Below are 17,937 nucleotides of genomic sequence, written 5' to 3'. Positions count from 1 at the left end.
GTGTTAGAAACTTAATCCCCAATGCAACAGTGTTGGAAGGGGGGTCATCTGAAGAGGTGTTTAGGTCATAAGGGCTTTGCCCTCATGAATGAATTAATGCAGCTATGAAAAGGGCTTTCAGGAATGGTTTCACTCCTTCTGGACCTTCATGCCTTCCATGATTTGAGGATACAGCAAAAAACCCTCACCAAATATCATTGCCTTGATCTTGGAACTTCCCACCCTCCAGAATTGTGGATTTCTGTTCTTTTTAAATTCCCCAGTCTCAGTTTTTATTTTATACTAGCATTAACAGACTAGGGCAATGAGTAAATAGAGGTAATGGGGGTATAGGGAGAGAGCATGATGGTCATATTCTGCAGAGCGTGAGAAATCAGAGGTGGTAGTAGGCACAGCAGAGTGAGAAATGGAGGTGATAAGGATCAGAGTGAATGGAAATGCAGGTAACCAAGTTGTAATGCATGGTTATTGAGAGCAGAGTGGGACAGTATTAAGAAATGTAGGGAGGGGCTGGGGCTGTAGCTCAGTGGCAGAGCGCTTGCCTAGCATGTTAGAGGCACTGGGTTTGATCCTTAGCACCACATAAAATAAACAAAATAAAGGCCTACTGCCCATCTACAACTACAAAATTATTTTTAAAGAAGATTTTTAAAAGATTTTAAAAAAGAAATAAATGTAGGGAATGTGGGCCCAGTGTGAGGTTTAGTATTCAAGTTTGTCTGTCTTTGGTGTGCCCCCAACCCCTCTCTCCCTGCATCATTCTGACACCACTGGGTTTCTCTGTCTTTGTCTCCTTCCATTTTTGTCAATGTCTTTATTTTTCCTTATGAGTCTCTTGGTCTCTAAGGGAGCTGGCACTGGGGAAAGTAGTGAGGTGCCCAGACCTCTGGCTTCTATGTTCCAGAATATATCACTTAGACCAGTCAGTGCTCATAGAGCCCAGAGTTCCAGAATGCCCCTAATTCTGAAGACCACAGGGTGAATCTGGAGCAAGGCATCAGCTATAAGAGCTTGTGGGTGTCATGATGCTGGCTCGGGGCACTATGTTAGTGATCTGGGCCACACTGATTGTTGCCAGCGTGGATGCCAAGATTTATGAACGTTGCGAGCTAGCAAAGAAGCTGGAAAAGGCAGGACTCGATGGTTACAGAGGCTACCACATTGGAGACTGTGAGACTCTATTTGCCCTAAGTCCCATCCATACCCCCCAAGCCATTAACCACACTCAGACCCAGGCTTCCCTTGTCATTTTTCACCTCTCTGGTTTAGGGCCTGATCTTTAGGCACTACCTGACTGTGATGAGTGGTTTAATTCAACTCTAATGTCATCACCTGTCAGTACCTTCACACTCATCACCTCGGTCTCTACCATCAACAAGATTATTTCTGTCCATATCATCACCACCCCCATCACTGATCTCTCACTCAGAATCATCAACATCAACACCCCACTACCAAACCAAGATCATCAATCTCACAACTAAGATGATAACCATCCCCATTGCAACCCCCATACTAGGCTTTCCTATTCCCAGACCCTGTCTACCTCCTACTTCCCCTCTCTCTCTCTCTCTCCCTGTCCCAGGGCTATGCATGGCACACTATGAGAGTGGCTTTGACACCTCTTTCGTGGATCACAATCCTGATGGCAGTAGTGAATATGGCATTTTCCAGCTGAACTCCGCCTGGTGGTGTGACAATGGTGTCACACCCACACAGAACCTCTGCCACATGGATTGTCGTGGTAAGGCAACACTAGGGATACATGGGATCCCTAGTGCCTATCCCCACATGCCAAACACAAAGGCAAGGTTATCTAAGTGGTAATCTCCAAAAGCAGAAAAATGATGGGGAAAGGAAAAAAGTTGCCGCTGTTAAGACACCATCCTAAATCCTTAATCAGACTACACTGACATGTTGTCAAGGTCTAGGGAATGCAGAGCCTCCAAATCTCACCCAGAATGGAAGCTGCAGTTTTCTGAGACTCAAGAAACAGGCAATTCAATACCATGTGAAATAGAGGGAGAGACTGTTCTGATTTGGAGTTGAGGTTGTATAGGCCCTGAGGGAAGAAGCAGATGATTGGAAGTAGGAACAGAAACTACCTATGTATAGAAATTAGAGAACTTTCCAGATGAGAATGTTGTAGTGGTGAAGACAAAGCAGAATAGCAACGAAGTTGTTCAGGGTTTTCCTGACTGATGGATGAGGTTGTGCAAGACAGGCCAAAATGGAGACTAAGTTATTTGGAGCCAGCCCAAATGGAGGTTTAGGTTGTGTTAAGTCCGGTCAATATAGCAGAAGAGGTCACCCATGATTGACCAGATTAAAGGTTGAGATTGTCCAGGACCAGCCACCATAGAGTTTGAGGTTGTCTAAGACAGAGTAATTAATAATGAAAATGTTCAAACCTGAATAAAATTAAGGTTAAGGTTCTGTGTGACAACATGGAAATTGAGGTAATCCAGGATTAGTGAAAATGGAGGTTGAAGTTATTTATAACTAGTCAAAATGGTAGTGGAGATTGTTTAGGATGGTCAATATGGCAGTTGAGATCATTAATAACTAGTTAAATGGGAGTTAAAGATAATCCTGGTCCGGCCAACATGACAGTTGAGATTAGCTAGGACAAGGTACCATGGTGGCTGAGGTTGAACAGAACTAGCCAATATGGAGATTGGGGTCATTCATAACCAGTCAAAATAGGATTTGAATGTACCTAGGACCTGACAACAAACTGTTTGAAGTCACTAGGAATGACCAACATGACAGTTAATTAGCTTCCCACTCAACCAATCAGCTGGTTGAGGTGATGCCAGACCAGCCAGTATTAAACTTGATAACATTCTTATCTGGACATAATGACAGTTGAAGTCATCCAGACTTGGCCAATGTGGAATTTGAGGTTGTCTGGTATGAGCCAATATGGTGACTAAGGTAATTCATAACCTGCCAACATGATAGTTAAAGTCAACCAGAGTTAAGGTTGTACAGAACCAATCAACATGGCAATTGAAATAATTCATACCAGCTAACAAAAGGGTGAAGATCATTCACAATCAGCCAATGTAGTGGTTGATGTAATTCAGGCCCCAAGGAATCCAGAAACCCTGGGCCCTTCATATGGTGTAACCCTGTCCCAAGTGTACCAGATCATCATTTTCCTCTCTTCCCTCCTAGATCTGCTCAACCGACATATTCTGGATGACATCTTGTGTGCCAAGCGGGTTGTGAATGCACCAGGAAGTATGAAGGCCTGGTAAGTTCAGGGGGATGATCTGGACCCTGGGCAGCCAGAGATAGTGGTATTGCCACATCAAGTTGTCCACTTCATCCTTTCCCCCTCCCTTCATTTCCCAGGGATTCTTGGACCCGGCATTGCTCTGGCCATGATTTATCTGACTGGCTCAAGGGGTGTGATACGTATGCAAAAACAAACCCAAGGAACTTCCATCATTATCCCTTAAGTTCACAGGGATAAAGATTTTCTTTTCCTGTCTTTTTTTTTCTTTTGTGGATTTAATAAAGATGTTATACAAACAGTACAAGAGTCATTGCCTATTCTTCATTTTTCCGATCCCTGGAGGTACCGCCTTTCAATCACGTCCTCCATATCTTCACAACTTTAATCAAGAGATACCAGATGACTTGGGATAGGAGGAAGGATAGTGTAGTGATTAAGAGCATAGGTTCTCCTTGAATCAAATACCATTTCTACCATTTACTGGATGTGTTGCCTTAAAAGAGGCACTTAATTTCTCTGTGCCTCAGTCTTCTCATCCATATAATGAGGATGATAATGATGTTATTGACCTTGTGAGGTTATTGGATGGATTAAATGAATTAATGTTTATAAGGCACACACAGTGCTTGGAACAAAAGACAGTTACAGGTATGGAGATAGAGGCAGGGTGGAAGGATATGAAAGTTGGTTTCCCTGAAAAAGTATCAGTCTCAGCTGAGGTCACTACAGGGTCTTTATTTTTGACAGATACAGTCTCATCAGGGGAGAACGGGATTAGACTCAGTTTACACAGGAAGCTCAGTGGGCCCTGGGGAGTTTAAAATATTCACATTCTCCCACATCCTCCCACATATCATCATTCTAATATTCAGCCCCCCATCTCCTCTTTTATAATCAAAATCCTAAATTGCAAATGACAGACTTGGAATTTAAGAAGGAATTCAATGGGTAAACAGGTAATAATTTCTTTTTACAGAATGCCCAGGGTTCAGTCTGTGCCTTGAGCAGAGTATTTAGGAATTTGAACTTACCATTCTTTTCTTTTCACTGGCCAGCCCCATTGGAAGAAACCACTCCCACAAAGAAGCAGTTCATCAAGTCCTTTGTACTCTTTGGTTGGGGGTGGATTCTCCACTACCCAAAGCCTTGCTTTCAGTATTCACCACATCCAAGAGCAGATGATCATTAAAACAGCTAGGGGCCACTGCATGCCAAGGAAAACTCAAGTCCCCTTCCTTTAAGGCCATTTGGATTTCCCCTGTGCTCAGCCCCAACCAACAAAGAAAACCAAGGTTCACATCTCCCTGGGCGTCCATAAAAGGTGCTTTCACTCTGGGCACTGACTTCTGAATGTGATAGTGATTCATCAGAAGCAACAGAAATAAACTCTGGTGATTTTAAGTCAAAAACAGATCTTCTAAAAGCCTGTCATGCAGCTTATAGTCTTTCAGGGAAGGCTGTAGAATCAGGCTCAGAGAAAGGGAAGGTCCACACAGAGAAACATAGCCAAAAATCCTTCCCAACAGGCTGAGGTGGAAATGCTGGTATTATCAAATGTTGCTACCTCTGGAAACTGGATTTGATGCTGTAGTGTTGTTTTCTTTACATTGTTCTGATTATGCATCCATTCTAATAATGGAACATTTATAGTATGTTCTTCATTGTTTTTCTTTTAGTAGTTATGTTTAATTATGCAATTTCATATCATTTGGTAAACCCTGTTTTTCTTGGATAGCATTTATTACCCATTATGAGAGATGACAAGATGTGTGTTCTTATTAATAGATTTTCTTAATTGTTTCTATGAGAGTTCAATATTAAATTTGGAAACATATTTTCCTTGTTCCATTTTCAAGGAAATATGCTTATTGAAATTAATCAAATTGGGTTTCCCTTGATATCTTTGCCCAGATTTATGGTGAGGTTTGGCTTCCAAATGATAACTCTTATAGATTCAAAGCTTCAAAAGATTTTAATGTTGAACAACCTCTTTGGTATAAAGTGGCCATTCAATATACACCCATGATACAAGCCCAGTTTTTTGCTTCAGGATCTTGGCTCTTGTTATTTCTTCTGCCTGGAATGCTCTTCCCCCAGTATGGCCAGTGCTTTCTTTTCAGATCTAAGTTCAAATGTCATGTCCTCAGAAAAGCCATCCCTGGTCACCCTAAAGCAGGATTCCCCCACCTCACTTTTTCTTTGACTTTCCTACGAAGGGTTTTCTATTTTCAGTTCTTTGGTCTCTCCTCTCTCTGAGTTCTCTAATCCATGCTGAGCTTTGACTTCTAGAAGGTTTCTCTCATATTCAGGACAGTCATAGGGCTTCTCTCCCATGTGAGTTCTCTGATGTACAGTGAGTTTGGACTTCTCTCTGAAGGCTCTGTTACACTTATCACATTTATAGGGTTTCTCTCCTGTATGAGTTCGTTGATGTATAATGAGATATGATTTTTGGGAGAAAGCTTTCTCACATACATTACACTCATAGGGTTTCTCCCCTGTGTGAACTCTCTGGTGAATAATAAGATATGATTTCTGGAAGAATGCTTTATCACATTCATTGCATTCATAGGATTTCTCAAATTTTTCTCCTGTATGAGCTCTCTGATGTAGCATGAGATATGACTTCCGGGAGAAGACTTTTCCACATACAGTACATCCATCAGTTTTTTCTCCTGTATGAATTCTCTGATGAGCACTGAGGCTCAGCTTAAGGGTGAAGGCTCTTCCACAGTCTGAACACACATAAGGTTTCTCTCCTGTATGAATTCTTTGATGTCTACGCAGTGTTGATTTCTCTCTGAAAGATTTGCCACATTCATTACATTCAAAAGGTTTCTCTCCTGTGTGTGTCCTCTGATGTACACTGAGGTGCGCCTTTTGATTGAAGGCTCTCCCACATTCTAAACATTCGTAGGGTTTCTCCCCTGTGTGAGTTCTCTGATGTATGATGAGCTTTGTCTTCTCTCGGAAGGCTTTGCCACACTCATTGCATAAATATGGCTTCTCTCCCGTATGAGTTCTTTGATGTATATTCAATGTTGATTTCTCTCTGAAGTATTTGCCACAATCACTGCATTCAAAAGGTTTCTCTCCTGTGTGTGTTCTCTGATGCACACTGAGGTGTGCCTTCTGGTTGAAGGTTTTCTCACATTCTGAACATTTATAGGGTTTCTCTCCTTTGTGAGTTCGCCGATGTATGATGAGCTTTGTCTTTTCTTGAAAAGCTTTGCCACACTCAGTACATACATATGGTTTTTCACCTGTATGAGTTCTTTGATGTATATGCAAGGTTGATTCCTCTCTGAAGGATTTGCCACATTCATTACACTCAAAGAGTTTGTCTCCTGTGTGCATGGTCTGATGTATACTGAGGTGTGCAGTCTTGTTGAATACCTCTTTGCATTCTGTATATTCATAAGGTTTCTCTCCTATGTGAGTGATCTGATGAACAATAAGGAGTGAATTTGTGCTGAGGGGTATTCTACACTCAGGACATTCATAGGTTGGTTCTGAAACTTGAGTCAGATTATGCTGAACAAAGTTAAGACTATGACCTTTCTCATATGTATTATAGTCAAGGGGTATCATTCCATTATTTTTTTCATGCCTGCCATGAATTAATAATTTCCCACATCGATTGCATTCATAACATTTCTGAGCAGTCAAGCTCAGACTATTAGGAGTGAGTAAGCCAAAATTATCTTTAAAACTTTTCCCATATGAGTCAGTTATATAGGGTGTGTGTCCTGAAGAAACTACCCATGTGCTCTGAGGAAGTGGGTTTACAAAGCCATCAAATTCATGGATTCTTTCCTTAGACACATTTTTTTCATCAATGGATATAGCTTGCCTCAGGTGTCTGTTCTGGTTTTCCTGGCGGTTCTCCAGCTGTTCTTCAGCTTGTTCATCTTCTAGAAAGAATAACAAACCATACACTGTGAACATACCTTTGATAGAGGCAGGCCTCTGATGGGGTTGAATTTTAATTTCTTTTAATTCTAAATACCAGTCAGAAAGAAATTCCAAATATATATCTCTACACAGAACTCAGGGAGGGAAAAAGAAAAACAAATTGATCCAATAGACATTGGAACAGAAATAACAATAAGTGACATGACTGTTTAAGAAAAAAAGCTTAAAACTGAGGAGAGAATGTAAAAATAGTTTAGGGAGGCATGAATAGGAAAAAGGATATGGTAAGGGTAGAAGATCCAGGATCTGGTGAGAGGGGGACTGTAATTGCAAAGTGCTTTTCAGAAAGGCTAAAAACAATTGAGGTTGCTGAGAGGAGCAGAAGAACTAAGTCAGAGTATAATCCAGTTTCTCAACATCTTATTCCAAGATTATTGTAAGACAATAACTCATAAAACTAGCAATCTGGAACAAGCAACAATAGTGTATATTCTTTAGGAAGATATTTCTGAACATCCCAAGATGGCCAGCATTCAGAAATCCTAAAGAATATTATGCTCATCCTATCTTACTTATCTCTCACTTCTTACCTGTACAACTTGAACTTGGAATTTCTCTCTTTATGATCCCAAGAACGCCATTCTCCAGAGAGGCAATCACATCTGGTTTGGTAATAGGATACCCTGTAATGGGAAATGATACAAGATTTGGGAGCCTCTGTGTGGCCTTCAGGGCTTCAAAAAATTAGGAAGGTATATTTTCATGAGGGTAAATTTCACAGGGAAGGTGAAAATACAAACACCTTGATCAGTTCAAAGTGAATAAGAATCTTTAATCCCTACAACTTGAGTTCAAAGAATTGAAGTACTTCAGAGATGGAAAGTTATTCTGCTGGGGACACTGTAAATTACTCAGGGAAGCCATCCTCACCCAGAAAGACAAGATGGCTATAATTCTCTAGCATCACATCTCTGTATAGGGTCCTCTGAGTAGGGTCCAGTCGATTCCATTCTTCCTGGGTGAAGTCCACAGCCACATCCTCGAATGACACTGATCCCTGTAATTGCATACTTTTGTTCAATCAGTTTGATAAAAATTAAAGTGATGGTACTGTTCCCAAATATCAGTAAATATTTATTTTTAATGTTTTTTTGTAAATTGACACATACTAATTGTACATATTTTTGGAGTACATTATGATATATCAATACATGTTTACAATATGTAGTGATCAGATCAGGGTAATTGTAATAATGGTTTTTTTAAGGTAAGGGTAATATTCTTCAGAGACTAGCTACTGTTTTAAAATTAATCATTTCAAAAAAGCCTTCTTGGGGGCTGACCATGTAGGTCAGTGGTAAAACATTTGCCTAGTATATGCAAGGCCCTGAGTTCAATCCCCAGCACTGCCAAAAAAAAGTCTTATTCAAGATATTTATAATACCTAAGGACTTTTACACTATAGGAACTATAAACAACTCCTATTAATCAATAAGACAAATATAGATAATACAACAGAAAAACTAGAATAAAAAGATTTGAAGAGATACTTTGCAAAAAAGGCTCTCCAAATGGTCAATACACAAATGAAAAAGTGCTCAATGTCATTAGTCATCAGAGAAATGCAAACCTAAACCATAAGGAGATACTAATATATACAAACAGAATGGATAAAATTAAGACCAACAACCCAAATGGTGGCAGGGATGTGGAACAACTGAAACTCTCAAGCATTGTTGATGCAAGTAAAGTGGTACAGACACTTTGGAAAACAACTTGATAGAATGTAGTAAAGCTACTAATTAGAACAAATTTTTAAAAAGATGAATAAAGATTGTAGTAAAGCTGAAAATAACCCTAGCCTAGGACCTAGCAACCCCACCTTTAAATATATATATATCCAGTGGAAACACACATGTTCACCAAAACATGTATAAAAATATCCATACTAGTATTATTTGTAGTATCCAAAATGGAAATATCCATTAGCAGTAGAATAGATGAACAGTTTTGATCTATTTATACAATGGAATAGTACACAGTAATGGAAAGAGAACACACAATTGATAAAATAACAACAGTTAAACTTAAAATGTTATAATGGGATTGGGGTATATCTCAGTGTTAGAAACACTTGCCTAGCATATGTGAGGCCCTGGATTTGATCCTTACAACCACAAAAACAAAACAAAAAAATTAATTTAAAAAAATTATGATGAGTGAAACAACCTGGGCCCAAAAGAATAATAAAGTATAATTCCATTTATATGACATCCAAGAACAGGCCAAAATAATCCACAGTGATACAAATTAGAATGTGATTACCAGTAAGTCAAGAAACAGTGATTGGAAGTAGAATGTAGGCTAATGGGAGGCCTGTCATTTCTTCCTTTTTGGTCCAGGTACTGGTTTTGCAGGGGTTTTCAATTTGCAGAATTTTTTTAAATGTATACTTTATATATATTCTCTGTATATTATGTTTTAATAAATCAACCCCAAAATATATTTCTGAGTGATATTTCCATAAATGTTTTAAAAATAATAAGACAGGGCCAGGGATATGTAGCTTTGTGGCAGAGGTTTTGCCTAGCATGCACAAGGCCCTGGGCTTGATTCCCAGCATGGTAAAAAATAAAAACAAAAAATGTAAGAAAAAGGGGCTGGGGTTGTAACTCAGTGGTAGGGCATTTGCCCAGCACATGTGAGGCACTGGGTTCAATCCTCAGCACCACATAAAAATAAATAAAAAATAAAAGTCTAAAAATTTTTTAAAATGTAAGACAAAGATTCAAAAACCACAAAGGAAAAAGAGCAGTATACATAAAAGAATTCACAAAAAAATGTTAAAAAGGAAAAAATATTAAAAGATGCTCACACACATTTATAATTAAATAAACAGAAATGAAAAAAAATTGACACTTTCAACTGACAAGGCTTAAAATTATGACAAGAGGATTCAAAAGGGTATTTTCATTCATTATTAGTAGAGGTGTCAACTTGTGCTAACATTTCAAAAGGCAACTTGGCAATGTCTATGCAAGTTCAAAACGTGCCCACCTTTTGAACCAGACATTCTAGAAATGTTCATCACTGAATACAAAGATAGATGACAAGAGAGATCACTGCCACACTGAAACAGAAATTACACAGAAGTCCTTCAATATGGAGCTGATTAAGAAATCATGGTGCATGCATTCAAGAGAAAAATTCAGCTGTTAAAATATCTCTGTGATCTGGGGCGGTAGCTCACTGGTAGAGCGCTTGCCTAGCATGCACAAGGCCTTGGGTTCTATCCCCAACACTGCAAAAAAACACAAAACGACAACAACAAAAAAATTATATGCCCTGATATTGAAACATCTTCTATCAACAAGGCACTATCCACACTGTAGCAGTAATCAGCTGTGCCAGTGATCAGTTGCACAATCCCATGCCACTTACTTATACACTCTGGTACTCAGTTCCTCATCTGTAGGATATGAATGATAATGGTACCTAATTCATAGTTATTGTGAATTAAAGGTGGCCATTCATATAAAGTGCTTAGTACAGTGCCATGCATAGTGTAAGCTCACTACAAATTGGCTCTTGTTCTAAGATATTTCAGAGATGAGACCCAAGTCTATACACAAAATCCATTTATGTTTCATATAATACGCTATAACCATAGAGTGAATGCAATTTTATGCCATATTTTTGGTGTACCTGCATTTTGACTGTGACCCATCACATAAGGTCTGGTGTGGAATTTGCCACTTGTGACATTATTCCCCTGTCACAAAAAGTTTCAGATTTTAGAGCTTTGTAGATTTCAGATTTTCAGATTGGGGATGTTCAAATTGCACTATATCATTCTGTAAAGGGAAAGCAGAGAGTTGCAATATAGTATCACCTAATGAGCAAATTGCAGCAAAAAGAAGATATACACCAGGTGTAGTGGCATATGCCTGTAATCCCAGCAACTCAGGAGGCTGAGGCAGGAGGATAGAAAAGTTCGAGGCCAACTCCAGCAATTTAATGAGACCCTGTCTCAAAATAAAAAATAAAAAGGGCTGGGGATGTAGCTCAGTGATAAAATGCCCCTGGGTTCAATACCCAGTGCCAAAAATAAAGAAAGAAGACATACCTTAACTATATGTTTTAAGTGTACATAAATATAAGGAACAAGAACAAGGGAGAGAAAGAGGGGTGTATAGGCACAAATCAACCAAATTCACCACAGAATTGTTATTTGGAAAAAATCGTGATATGAGATCATGAGATAGTTTCCATTTTTAGATTGTACATTCCGCAAGAGTTTGAATTTTTGGTGCCACTCCTATCTCACTTCTGTAGGAAGAGGAAAAATGACAAAATTATTTCAGATTTTCAGACTTTTAAAGAAGGACGGAAAGGAAAGAACTGATCAGGGATACCATGAATTCTCAGCCTAAAAGGAAAAGGGCATCCCTAAGGATTTCTCTGGCTATACTGAAATCACAGATAAGAGAAAACATATTAGAAAAGAATTTGAAGGGCATGAGGTTTATTGGTTGTTCTTGAATATCAAAGTTTTAATCCAGTGTTGATCCAGAACATAAGACAGCTCCTTGCACAGACATGGCTTTGGTTTCCTGAAGAATCATATTCCTTACTTCTGTTTTGGCAGGACATATTTGGCTAACATGAAGATATATTTTAAGTCACAGTAGAGCAATCCTAACCCTGTATTCATCACAAGATTGTTGATGGGGACTTGGATGACCCATTAGAGAACTATCTGATCAACATCAGGAAAACTTTACTTCTGAGGAAGTAGCTCACTTTCTCTGATGGTCAAGATAAATAAAGCAAGTGAGTGTGTTTCCTTCCCTCTATATTGTGGCTTCCAGATAGCTAGAGAACTAGAGCTTCATAAATGTGTAAAATCCTATGATCTATATATACACATTTCAACCTTGCCTTGGACTTGCTCTACTTCTCTAATCCTATTTTTATACATATCCATTTGAAGGTATAAATAATAATGCAATAATTAACATCAAGCTCATATATAAGGCATATTATGTATATACCAGGAATTGTTCTAAACACATGTTAATTCAATTGATCTTCACAACAACCATACAAGAAAGGTATTATTGTTATTGTTAGCATCATCATCATCCCCACTTTACAGTTAGGAAAACTAAGGCACAGAGAGGTTAAATGGCTTGCCTAAGCTCACAAAGCTGTTAGGAGTTTAAACCCAGTCTTTAGTCTTAACCACAGTACAACAGTGCTTCCTTGCTTCTAAGTATCCTTGCTTCTAACATGGGTAGGGGGAGGGGAGAAGCAAGTAAGAACTTACCCGGAACTTAGTCATGTCTGACTGTTGTGGAGAGAAGGCAAAGGCCTAAAAAGGCAGAGCTGTTGAGAGGGAGGAGAAGAAAAGAAAAGAGTTGCAGATGGCAAGGAACACCCAGATTGAAAGTTCACCAAATCACCAGATCAGAAATACACAAATGCCAGCTGGTAAAATGGCCACGAAATGGCTAAGAAAAAAGGAAAAGGACATTTGTTTTCCCCACGGATCCCCATCACTCAACAACACAGCTCTATCATGGATCTCATAGGCCATCCGACACTCACTACCACAAATTTCCCATCGCTGACCGGAGACCCCCATCACACATTCCACAGTGCCCCTCAACATTTACACTACAATCCTCATCACTCACTGTACAGATCCCCTCATCTCGCACCCCAAATACTCCCATCATTCACCCCGCAGTCCCTCCGTCACCGACTCCACAGACTCCATCACTCATTCCACAGACCCCCATCACTCCGTTTACAGATCCCTCCCCAGACACTCATTACTCATCCCAGAGCCCCTCCCCAAGTACTCACCGAGTAAATCGCGGCTTTAGAGTCCACACTCGCCGGCGTCACTCCGCCTGCAGACTATCAGCCCTTTCACTTCCGCTCTGAGTGAACTCTGCCCTCCTTCATCCCCTGCTCTGATCTTAAAATCCGAATTCTTATTCTGGCAAAGTCCCCTTGATGTTTCCAAAATCAGTCATAACTTCCTCCGACAGCCACTTTTTCGTCCTTTACCCCGCCTTGGTTACTGTCAGTCACTATACTTGCTCATGCGCAGTAGCCCTTCCTGAAGCCATCAGCGCTAGTAGCCAAAATTATTTTGGTTACCACAATGATCGTTATTTGGCTGGCAAGAAAAATGGCCGCGCCAATAAGTAGAGTTGTCAAGGGAGCAGACATTTTTACAACCTTTACCATTCCGTACAGTGGGGAAAATGATCCTCTTAAAGTTTGGAAGAGATGGAATTTCGTGAGGAATATGGAAACTTGGCGGTAAGAGGGGGGCTCTTTGTGCAAAGGCAGACTAATGATTGGTGAATCAAATGCGTGTTTTTTACAAATTTAGACCTGAGAACCACAGCCCCCGCCGCTACCGCGCCTCCGCCGGGAGATACCACTGCGAAGAAGGGGTAGGGCCTAGAATGGTACAGTTCTCCCTGGGAACTATTAGCGGTGAGAAGAGAATCGGAGCAGAGAACGATACAGTCCTTTACAGATCAGTACTACTGTAGAAATGCGGAGGAAGTGTGGAAGTGTAGACTTCTTGAGGAAATAACACTAGATAAAAAGGTACTGTTGGGCTACCTATGAAGAAGACAGGAGTTGGTATAGTCCTCTGTGGGAGATACCAACGTGCAGATGTGGGGAAGGCCAGGGGTGATACATTCATGCTCCAGAAAAAAAAAAGTCTTTTGAAGAAAGTGACACCAGTAAGCACAGGTGCAGGGAGAGTCAGAGACTGAAGCCTAAGGAGAGAGGAGACTGTGCAAGAAGAGATATTAGTCAGAGACTAGGGGAGAATCCACACGGACCTGACCGTGACCCCGCCCTGCCCACATTCCTGGGAACCTGCTGCAGAGATTTGAGAAGGCCAAGATGCCAAGGTTCCACTCCTATCAGGCCCTTCTCAGAAACTCTTTGAGGCATGGAGGAATTAGCAGGGGACAGAAAGTGCTCAGATTCTGGACTTCCAAACACCCTACGCCATTAATTACACTATATCACTTGACAATGTGAAAGACAAAATGCACAGGACAACTAAGGAGATGCTTCTTTTTAGGCTATTGCAATAGGGAAAACTTCCATTAATAAGAAACTTCCCAAAAACAAGGAAGGGGATCAGGATTTTATAGAGGCAATTCAAGAAAGGAGTCATTCCGAGTCATGAGGGAGTATGGACACAGGTCTTTTCTCAGAATGTGCAAAAGCACTGGGGACTGCTATTGAATTCTGTCCCCTCCCAAATTTTTATGCTGAAACCCTAAAGCTAATGTAGTGGTATTTGGAGATAAGGCATTTGGGAGGTAATTAGGATTAAATAAGTTCTTGAAGGTAAAGCTTTGATCCCATATAATTAGTGCTTTAATAAGAAGAGACACTCAAGAGCTTGTTCACTCTACATCTGCAAAAAAAAAAAAAGTTCATGTGAGAATAGAGCCCTTAACAGAAACAAAAGCAGCAGGCATCTTGATCTTGGACTTCCCAGCCTCCAGAACTGTAAGAAATTCATTTTCTGATATTTAAGTCAATCAATCTTATAGTTTGTTATGACAGCCAGAGCTGACTTAAATAGGGACCTGTGCAGGTATCCCTTTGCTGGAACCCAAGAGTGGGATGGGGGGGGGGGCGAGGTTCATAACCATTACTGCTTTCCAGAAACACAGGACTCACTCAGATATAAATAATACTGTCACTTCCATTTCAGCCTATTCCACTCTTCATGACTGTCATTACTTTCTACTCTACCAATCACTCAAATCAATTCTCTTCCACTGAGCCCCAGTTGTATCCCCGTTCAATCATACTGTTAGTCACTTCCATTGCCTAAGCTTCATATTCACCATTCACAAATACTGTACCCCATAGGAAAACTTGGGGCAAGGGCTGAGGTAGAATTCCTACCTACCATGTGCAAGGTCATGGGTTTGATCACCAACCCTGGAATAAACAACTTTTTTATTGTGGTAAAATACATGCAATGTGAAAGTTACTATATTAACCCTTTTAAAGTCACAATTCAATGTCATCTACTACATTCACAATGTTGTGCAACTATTACTACTATCTAGTTCCAGACCATCTTCATCATCCTAAAAGGAAACCAATAGCCATTAAGTAATCATTCCCAATTCCCCTCTGTTCCCAACTCCTGGACACCACTTAATATGCTTTCTGTCACTGTGGATATGCCTATTAGGGATATTTCATATAAAAAAAGAATCAAATATTGTGTGGCCTTGGGGCTGGGGATATAGTTCAGTGGTAGCATACTTTCCTAGTATGCACAAAGTCCCATGTTCTATCCCAGTACCACAAAAAAACTGAAAAATATTATGTGACCTTTTGTCTCTAGCTTCATTTCTTTGCCATAGGGTCTTTATCTTAATCCTTTTTGTGCTACTATAACAGGATACCACAGACTAGATAATTGATAAACAATAGAAGTTTATTTGGCTTGCAATTCTCGAGACTGGAAAGTCCAAGAGTGTAGCCCCAGAATCTTTCCAGAGCCTTCATGCTGCATTATAACATGGCAAAAAGACAATCAAGCATGATCAAGTCAAAGCTAGAGAAATTAGAGAAATCCATCCTTTTTGTAAAATCAGGAAATCATTCCCAAGATAACTAACCCACTCCCAAGATAATGACATTAATCCATTGGTAGAGTCCTTCTAACCTAATCACCCCTTAAAAGTCCCACCTATTTTTCTTTTTCAGTTTTGATAAAGCACAATTTCAATGGTGTCCAATCAGTTTTTTCTTTTGGTCTTTATGCTTTTGTTATCATATCTAAGAAACCATTGTCAAATCAAGTCCTAAAAGGGGCTCAGTTTGATCTGGAAGATAAAAGGACACAGTGGTTAATACAATAATCCTGGGACCAGGATACAACTGCAGGTACCAGAAGTAGAGATGATTCATAAAGAGCAACAGTGGTTATACCTTCAATTCCTAAGAAAAAGATATAATGGATTCTGCCTTCATCTGTGATAAAAGTGCATCAAAGGGCTGGGGAGATAGCTCAATTGGTAGAGTGCTTGCCTCACAAGCACAAGGCCCTGGGTTCAATCCCCAGCACTGCAAAAAAAAAAAAAAAAAGTGCATCAAAGATGGCCTCCACCTTGTTTACTTCTTCATACAGGATAAGTCCCCTTAACTCAAAAGTCTGTTAATAGCAAATAAATTTTTATACATCCAATTATTTTCTGAATAGCAAAGATAAGCAGATTTATAGATTTTTTTAGAATCTGCCTGCTTTTCGTACCCTACAAAACCTGAGCCTACATCTTTTTGACAATAGATGAAGACAGCTCCAAGCCATGAAAGGCTCCAAGCTGCGGCCTTTGGAAGCTGTCTAATCCAGAAACTCCATATTTTGCTGATGAGTGACATCACCTGGAAAAATAAGCCTCCTTTCTGATCCCCCTGCAGTTCCCTTGTACTTCGCCTCTTCTGAAGAGCTGGTACTTGTCCATAACTTCTGTTCAGACTCCTGCTGTGAGGGACATCCACTGCCTGCAAATCTGTCAAAGCATCACCAATAAAGCCTATTGTACTGCCACCTTGTGGTCAAAATTTTTTTCATGGGCTTGCAAATCATTCCAGGGGTAACAAGAAAAAAATGGAGGATATCTGGAAATATTCCTGAAACAGAGTACCATTCAGTCAGTAGAACAATCACAATCAACTAGCAAAACGATCCTGGCAAGCCTCAAGAGGTGGGATTCAGAATCTAGAATCCCATTGTGACAGTTTGACATGGTATTGCTTTTTTCTGTGTTGCACTCTAATTTTTGTGGCCTCCTGCTCTGCATCACTAGCCTGGACAAACAGTAACACTAAAATTTGAGTCAATCCACTTCATTAGGACTGACTCTTGGAGGTTCCGAGGGGCCCAGCTTCCCAAAGAAGGAGGCCAACCTGTGTCCCCATTAGGCAGGTGCTGGACACTGTGGAGCCTGTGGGCCTAAACACAAAAAGTTGAGCCATGCATGCTTATGAACCAAAGGTGGGCCACCCTGACCCATGGACAGACTACAGTGGGAGAATCTCCATGCATAGGCCTCGAATTTGGGAAAACCTCAGACAAGTATAGCAGATAAACAAAATTATAAGGCAGAGACATCAATCTGAGGCCGGACCTCTAAGCACAGTTGGAAGAGGCGCTTTTATAAATAGATAGCATGCCTCTGTGGTTGTCATACTTAAATCTGCTGTGACAGATGGTATCTTTCTAGTTCCTTCCCAGAGACATATCAAGACGTCAGATTTGGGCTGAAATGGATAAGTCATTATTTAAAGTGACTACATAAAAACAAAGAAGCTGGACTTGGGGCAGAGCTCAGTGGTAGAGCATTTGCCCAGCATGTGTGATACTCTGGGTTTGATTCCCAACACCAGAAAAAAATGGGAAGTTTATGTTCCTACCCCTCCCAGGACCCTGAAGAAGGTGACTGCCCTATTGAATCCAACCCAGGAGACCCAAGTCTGGGTTCAGCTCACTGTTGCCTCTCACCAACAGGCCACCCAGAGAGGAGGTGAGAATCCAACCTCCAGACACCAGGTGAAGGACAGGACCCTGGGGTGAAAGAGTGGTGCCCTCTAGAGGAAGAGTGAAAGCAGCACAGTACCACCATGACCCTGGCCATGATGATTTACCTACTCCTTTACTGGTAAACAATGCAAGGTCAAAAGGACAAAAGTAGAGGGTCACA

The 17,937-nt window shown here is 40.4% G+C and overlaps 3 protein-coding genes across 9 annotated transcripts in view; 1 reads left to right on the top strand and 2 right to left on the bottom strand.

Annotated features, from left to right (window-relative positions):
• Positions 1 to 4,408, bottom strand: part of LOC306650984 (uncharacterized protein) — a 43,593-nt gene extending 39,185 nt beyond the window's left edge. The window contains exon 1 of one of the 3 annotated variants that reach the window (XM_079123523.1): positions 4,276 to 4,408. In XM_079123523.1, the coding sequence (XP_078979649.1) occupies positions 4,276 to 4,305 (30 nt within the window). In that variant the 5' untranslated portion in view covers positions 4,306 to 4,408. The remainder of the gene's footprint in view (positions 1 to 4,275) is intronic. The other 2 variants (XM_079123529.1, XM_079123525.1) reach the window with 2 other exon arrangements.
• LOC306650999 (sperm acrosome-associated protein 5-like) lies at positions 399 to 3,621 on the top strand. Its single transcript, XM_079123555.1, has 4 exons — positions 399 to 1,170; positions 1,586 to 1,744; positions 3,181 to 3,259; positions 3,361 to 3,621. The coding sequence occupies exons 1-4, from the start codon at positions 1,023 to 1,025 to the stop codon at positions 3,479 to 3,481; spliced, it is 507 nt and encodes a 168-aa protein (XP_078979681.1). The 5' UTR covers positions 399 to 1,022; the 3' UTR covers positions 3,482 to 3,621.
• LOC306650983 (uncharacterized protein) lies at positions 3,960 to 13,247 on the bottom strand. Of its 5 annotated transcripts, XM_079123521.1 has the most exons (7): positions 13,031 to 13,246; positions 12,489 to 12,547; positions 10,865 to 11,013; positions 10,217 to 10,289; positions 8,090 to 8,216; positions 7,750 to 7,842; positions 3,960 to 7,158 (listed from the first exon to the last, which is right to left on the bottom strand). In XM_079123521.1, exons 5-7 carry the CDS (start codon positions 8,121 to 8,123, stop codon positions 5,453 to 5,455), a joined length of 1,833 nt encoding a protein of 610 aa, XP_078979647.1. In that variant the 5' UTR covers positions 8,124 to 8,216; positions 10,217 to 10,289; positions 10,865 to 11,013; positions 12,489 to 12,547; positions 13,031 to 13,246; the 3' UTR covers positions 3,960 to 5,452. The 5 variants fall into 5 exon arrangements, with proteins under 5 accessions (XP_078979647.1, XP_078979645.1, XP_078979644.1 ...); XM_079123519.1 differs by lacking the exon at positions 10,217 to 10,289 and having other exon boundaries at positions 13,031 to 13,247; XM_079123518.1 differs by lacking the exons at positions 10,217 to 10,289; positions 10,865 to 11,013 and having other exon boundaries at positions 13,031 to 13,247.
• Between the last annotated feature and the right edge of the window lie 4,690 nt (positions 13,248 to 17,937).

The sequence above is a fragment of the Sciurus vulgaris genome (assembly GCF_902686455.1).
Source record: "Sciurus vulgaris genome assembly, chromosome: X".
Lineage (NCBI taxonomy): Eukaryota > Metazoa > Chordata > Mammalia > Rodentia > Sciuridae > Sciurus > Sciurus vulgaris.
The sequence above is the reverse complement of the archived record's forward strand: the minus strand, read 5'-3'. Positions and strand labels throughout refer to the sequence as shown.

Excerpts from the sequence above, each read along its gene's own strand:
- LOC306650983 (XM_079123518.1), bottom strand. Across the intron at positions 7,843-8,089 it reads TAGCCATCTTGTCTTTCTGG|GGTATCCTATTACCAAACCA; the intron begins GTGAGGATGGCT and ends TTCCCATTACAG. Across the intron at positions 7,159-7,749 it reads TCCAAGTTCAAGTTGTACAG|AAGATGAACAAGCTGAAGAA; the intron begins GTAAGAAGTGAG and ends TATTCTTTCTAG.
- LOC306650999 (XM_079123555.1), top strand. The coding sequence starts at position 1,023 with ATGATGCTGGCTCGGGGCACTATGTTAGTGATCTGGGCCACACTGATT. Across the intron at positions 1,745-3,180 it reads CTGCCACATGGATTGTCGTG|ATCTGCTCAACCGACATATT; the intron begins GTAAGGCAACAC and ends CTTCCCTCCTAG. Across the intron at positions 3,260-3,360 it reads CCAGGAAGTATGAAGGCCTG|GGATTCTTGGACCCGGCATT; the intron begins GTAAGTTCAGGG and ends TTCATTTCCCAG.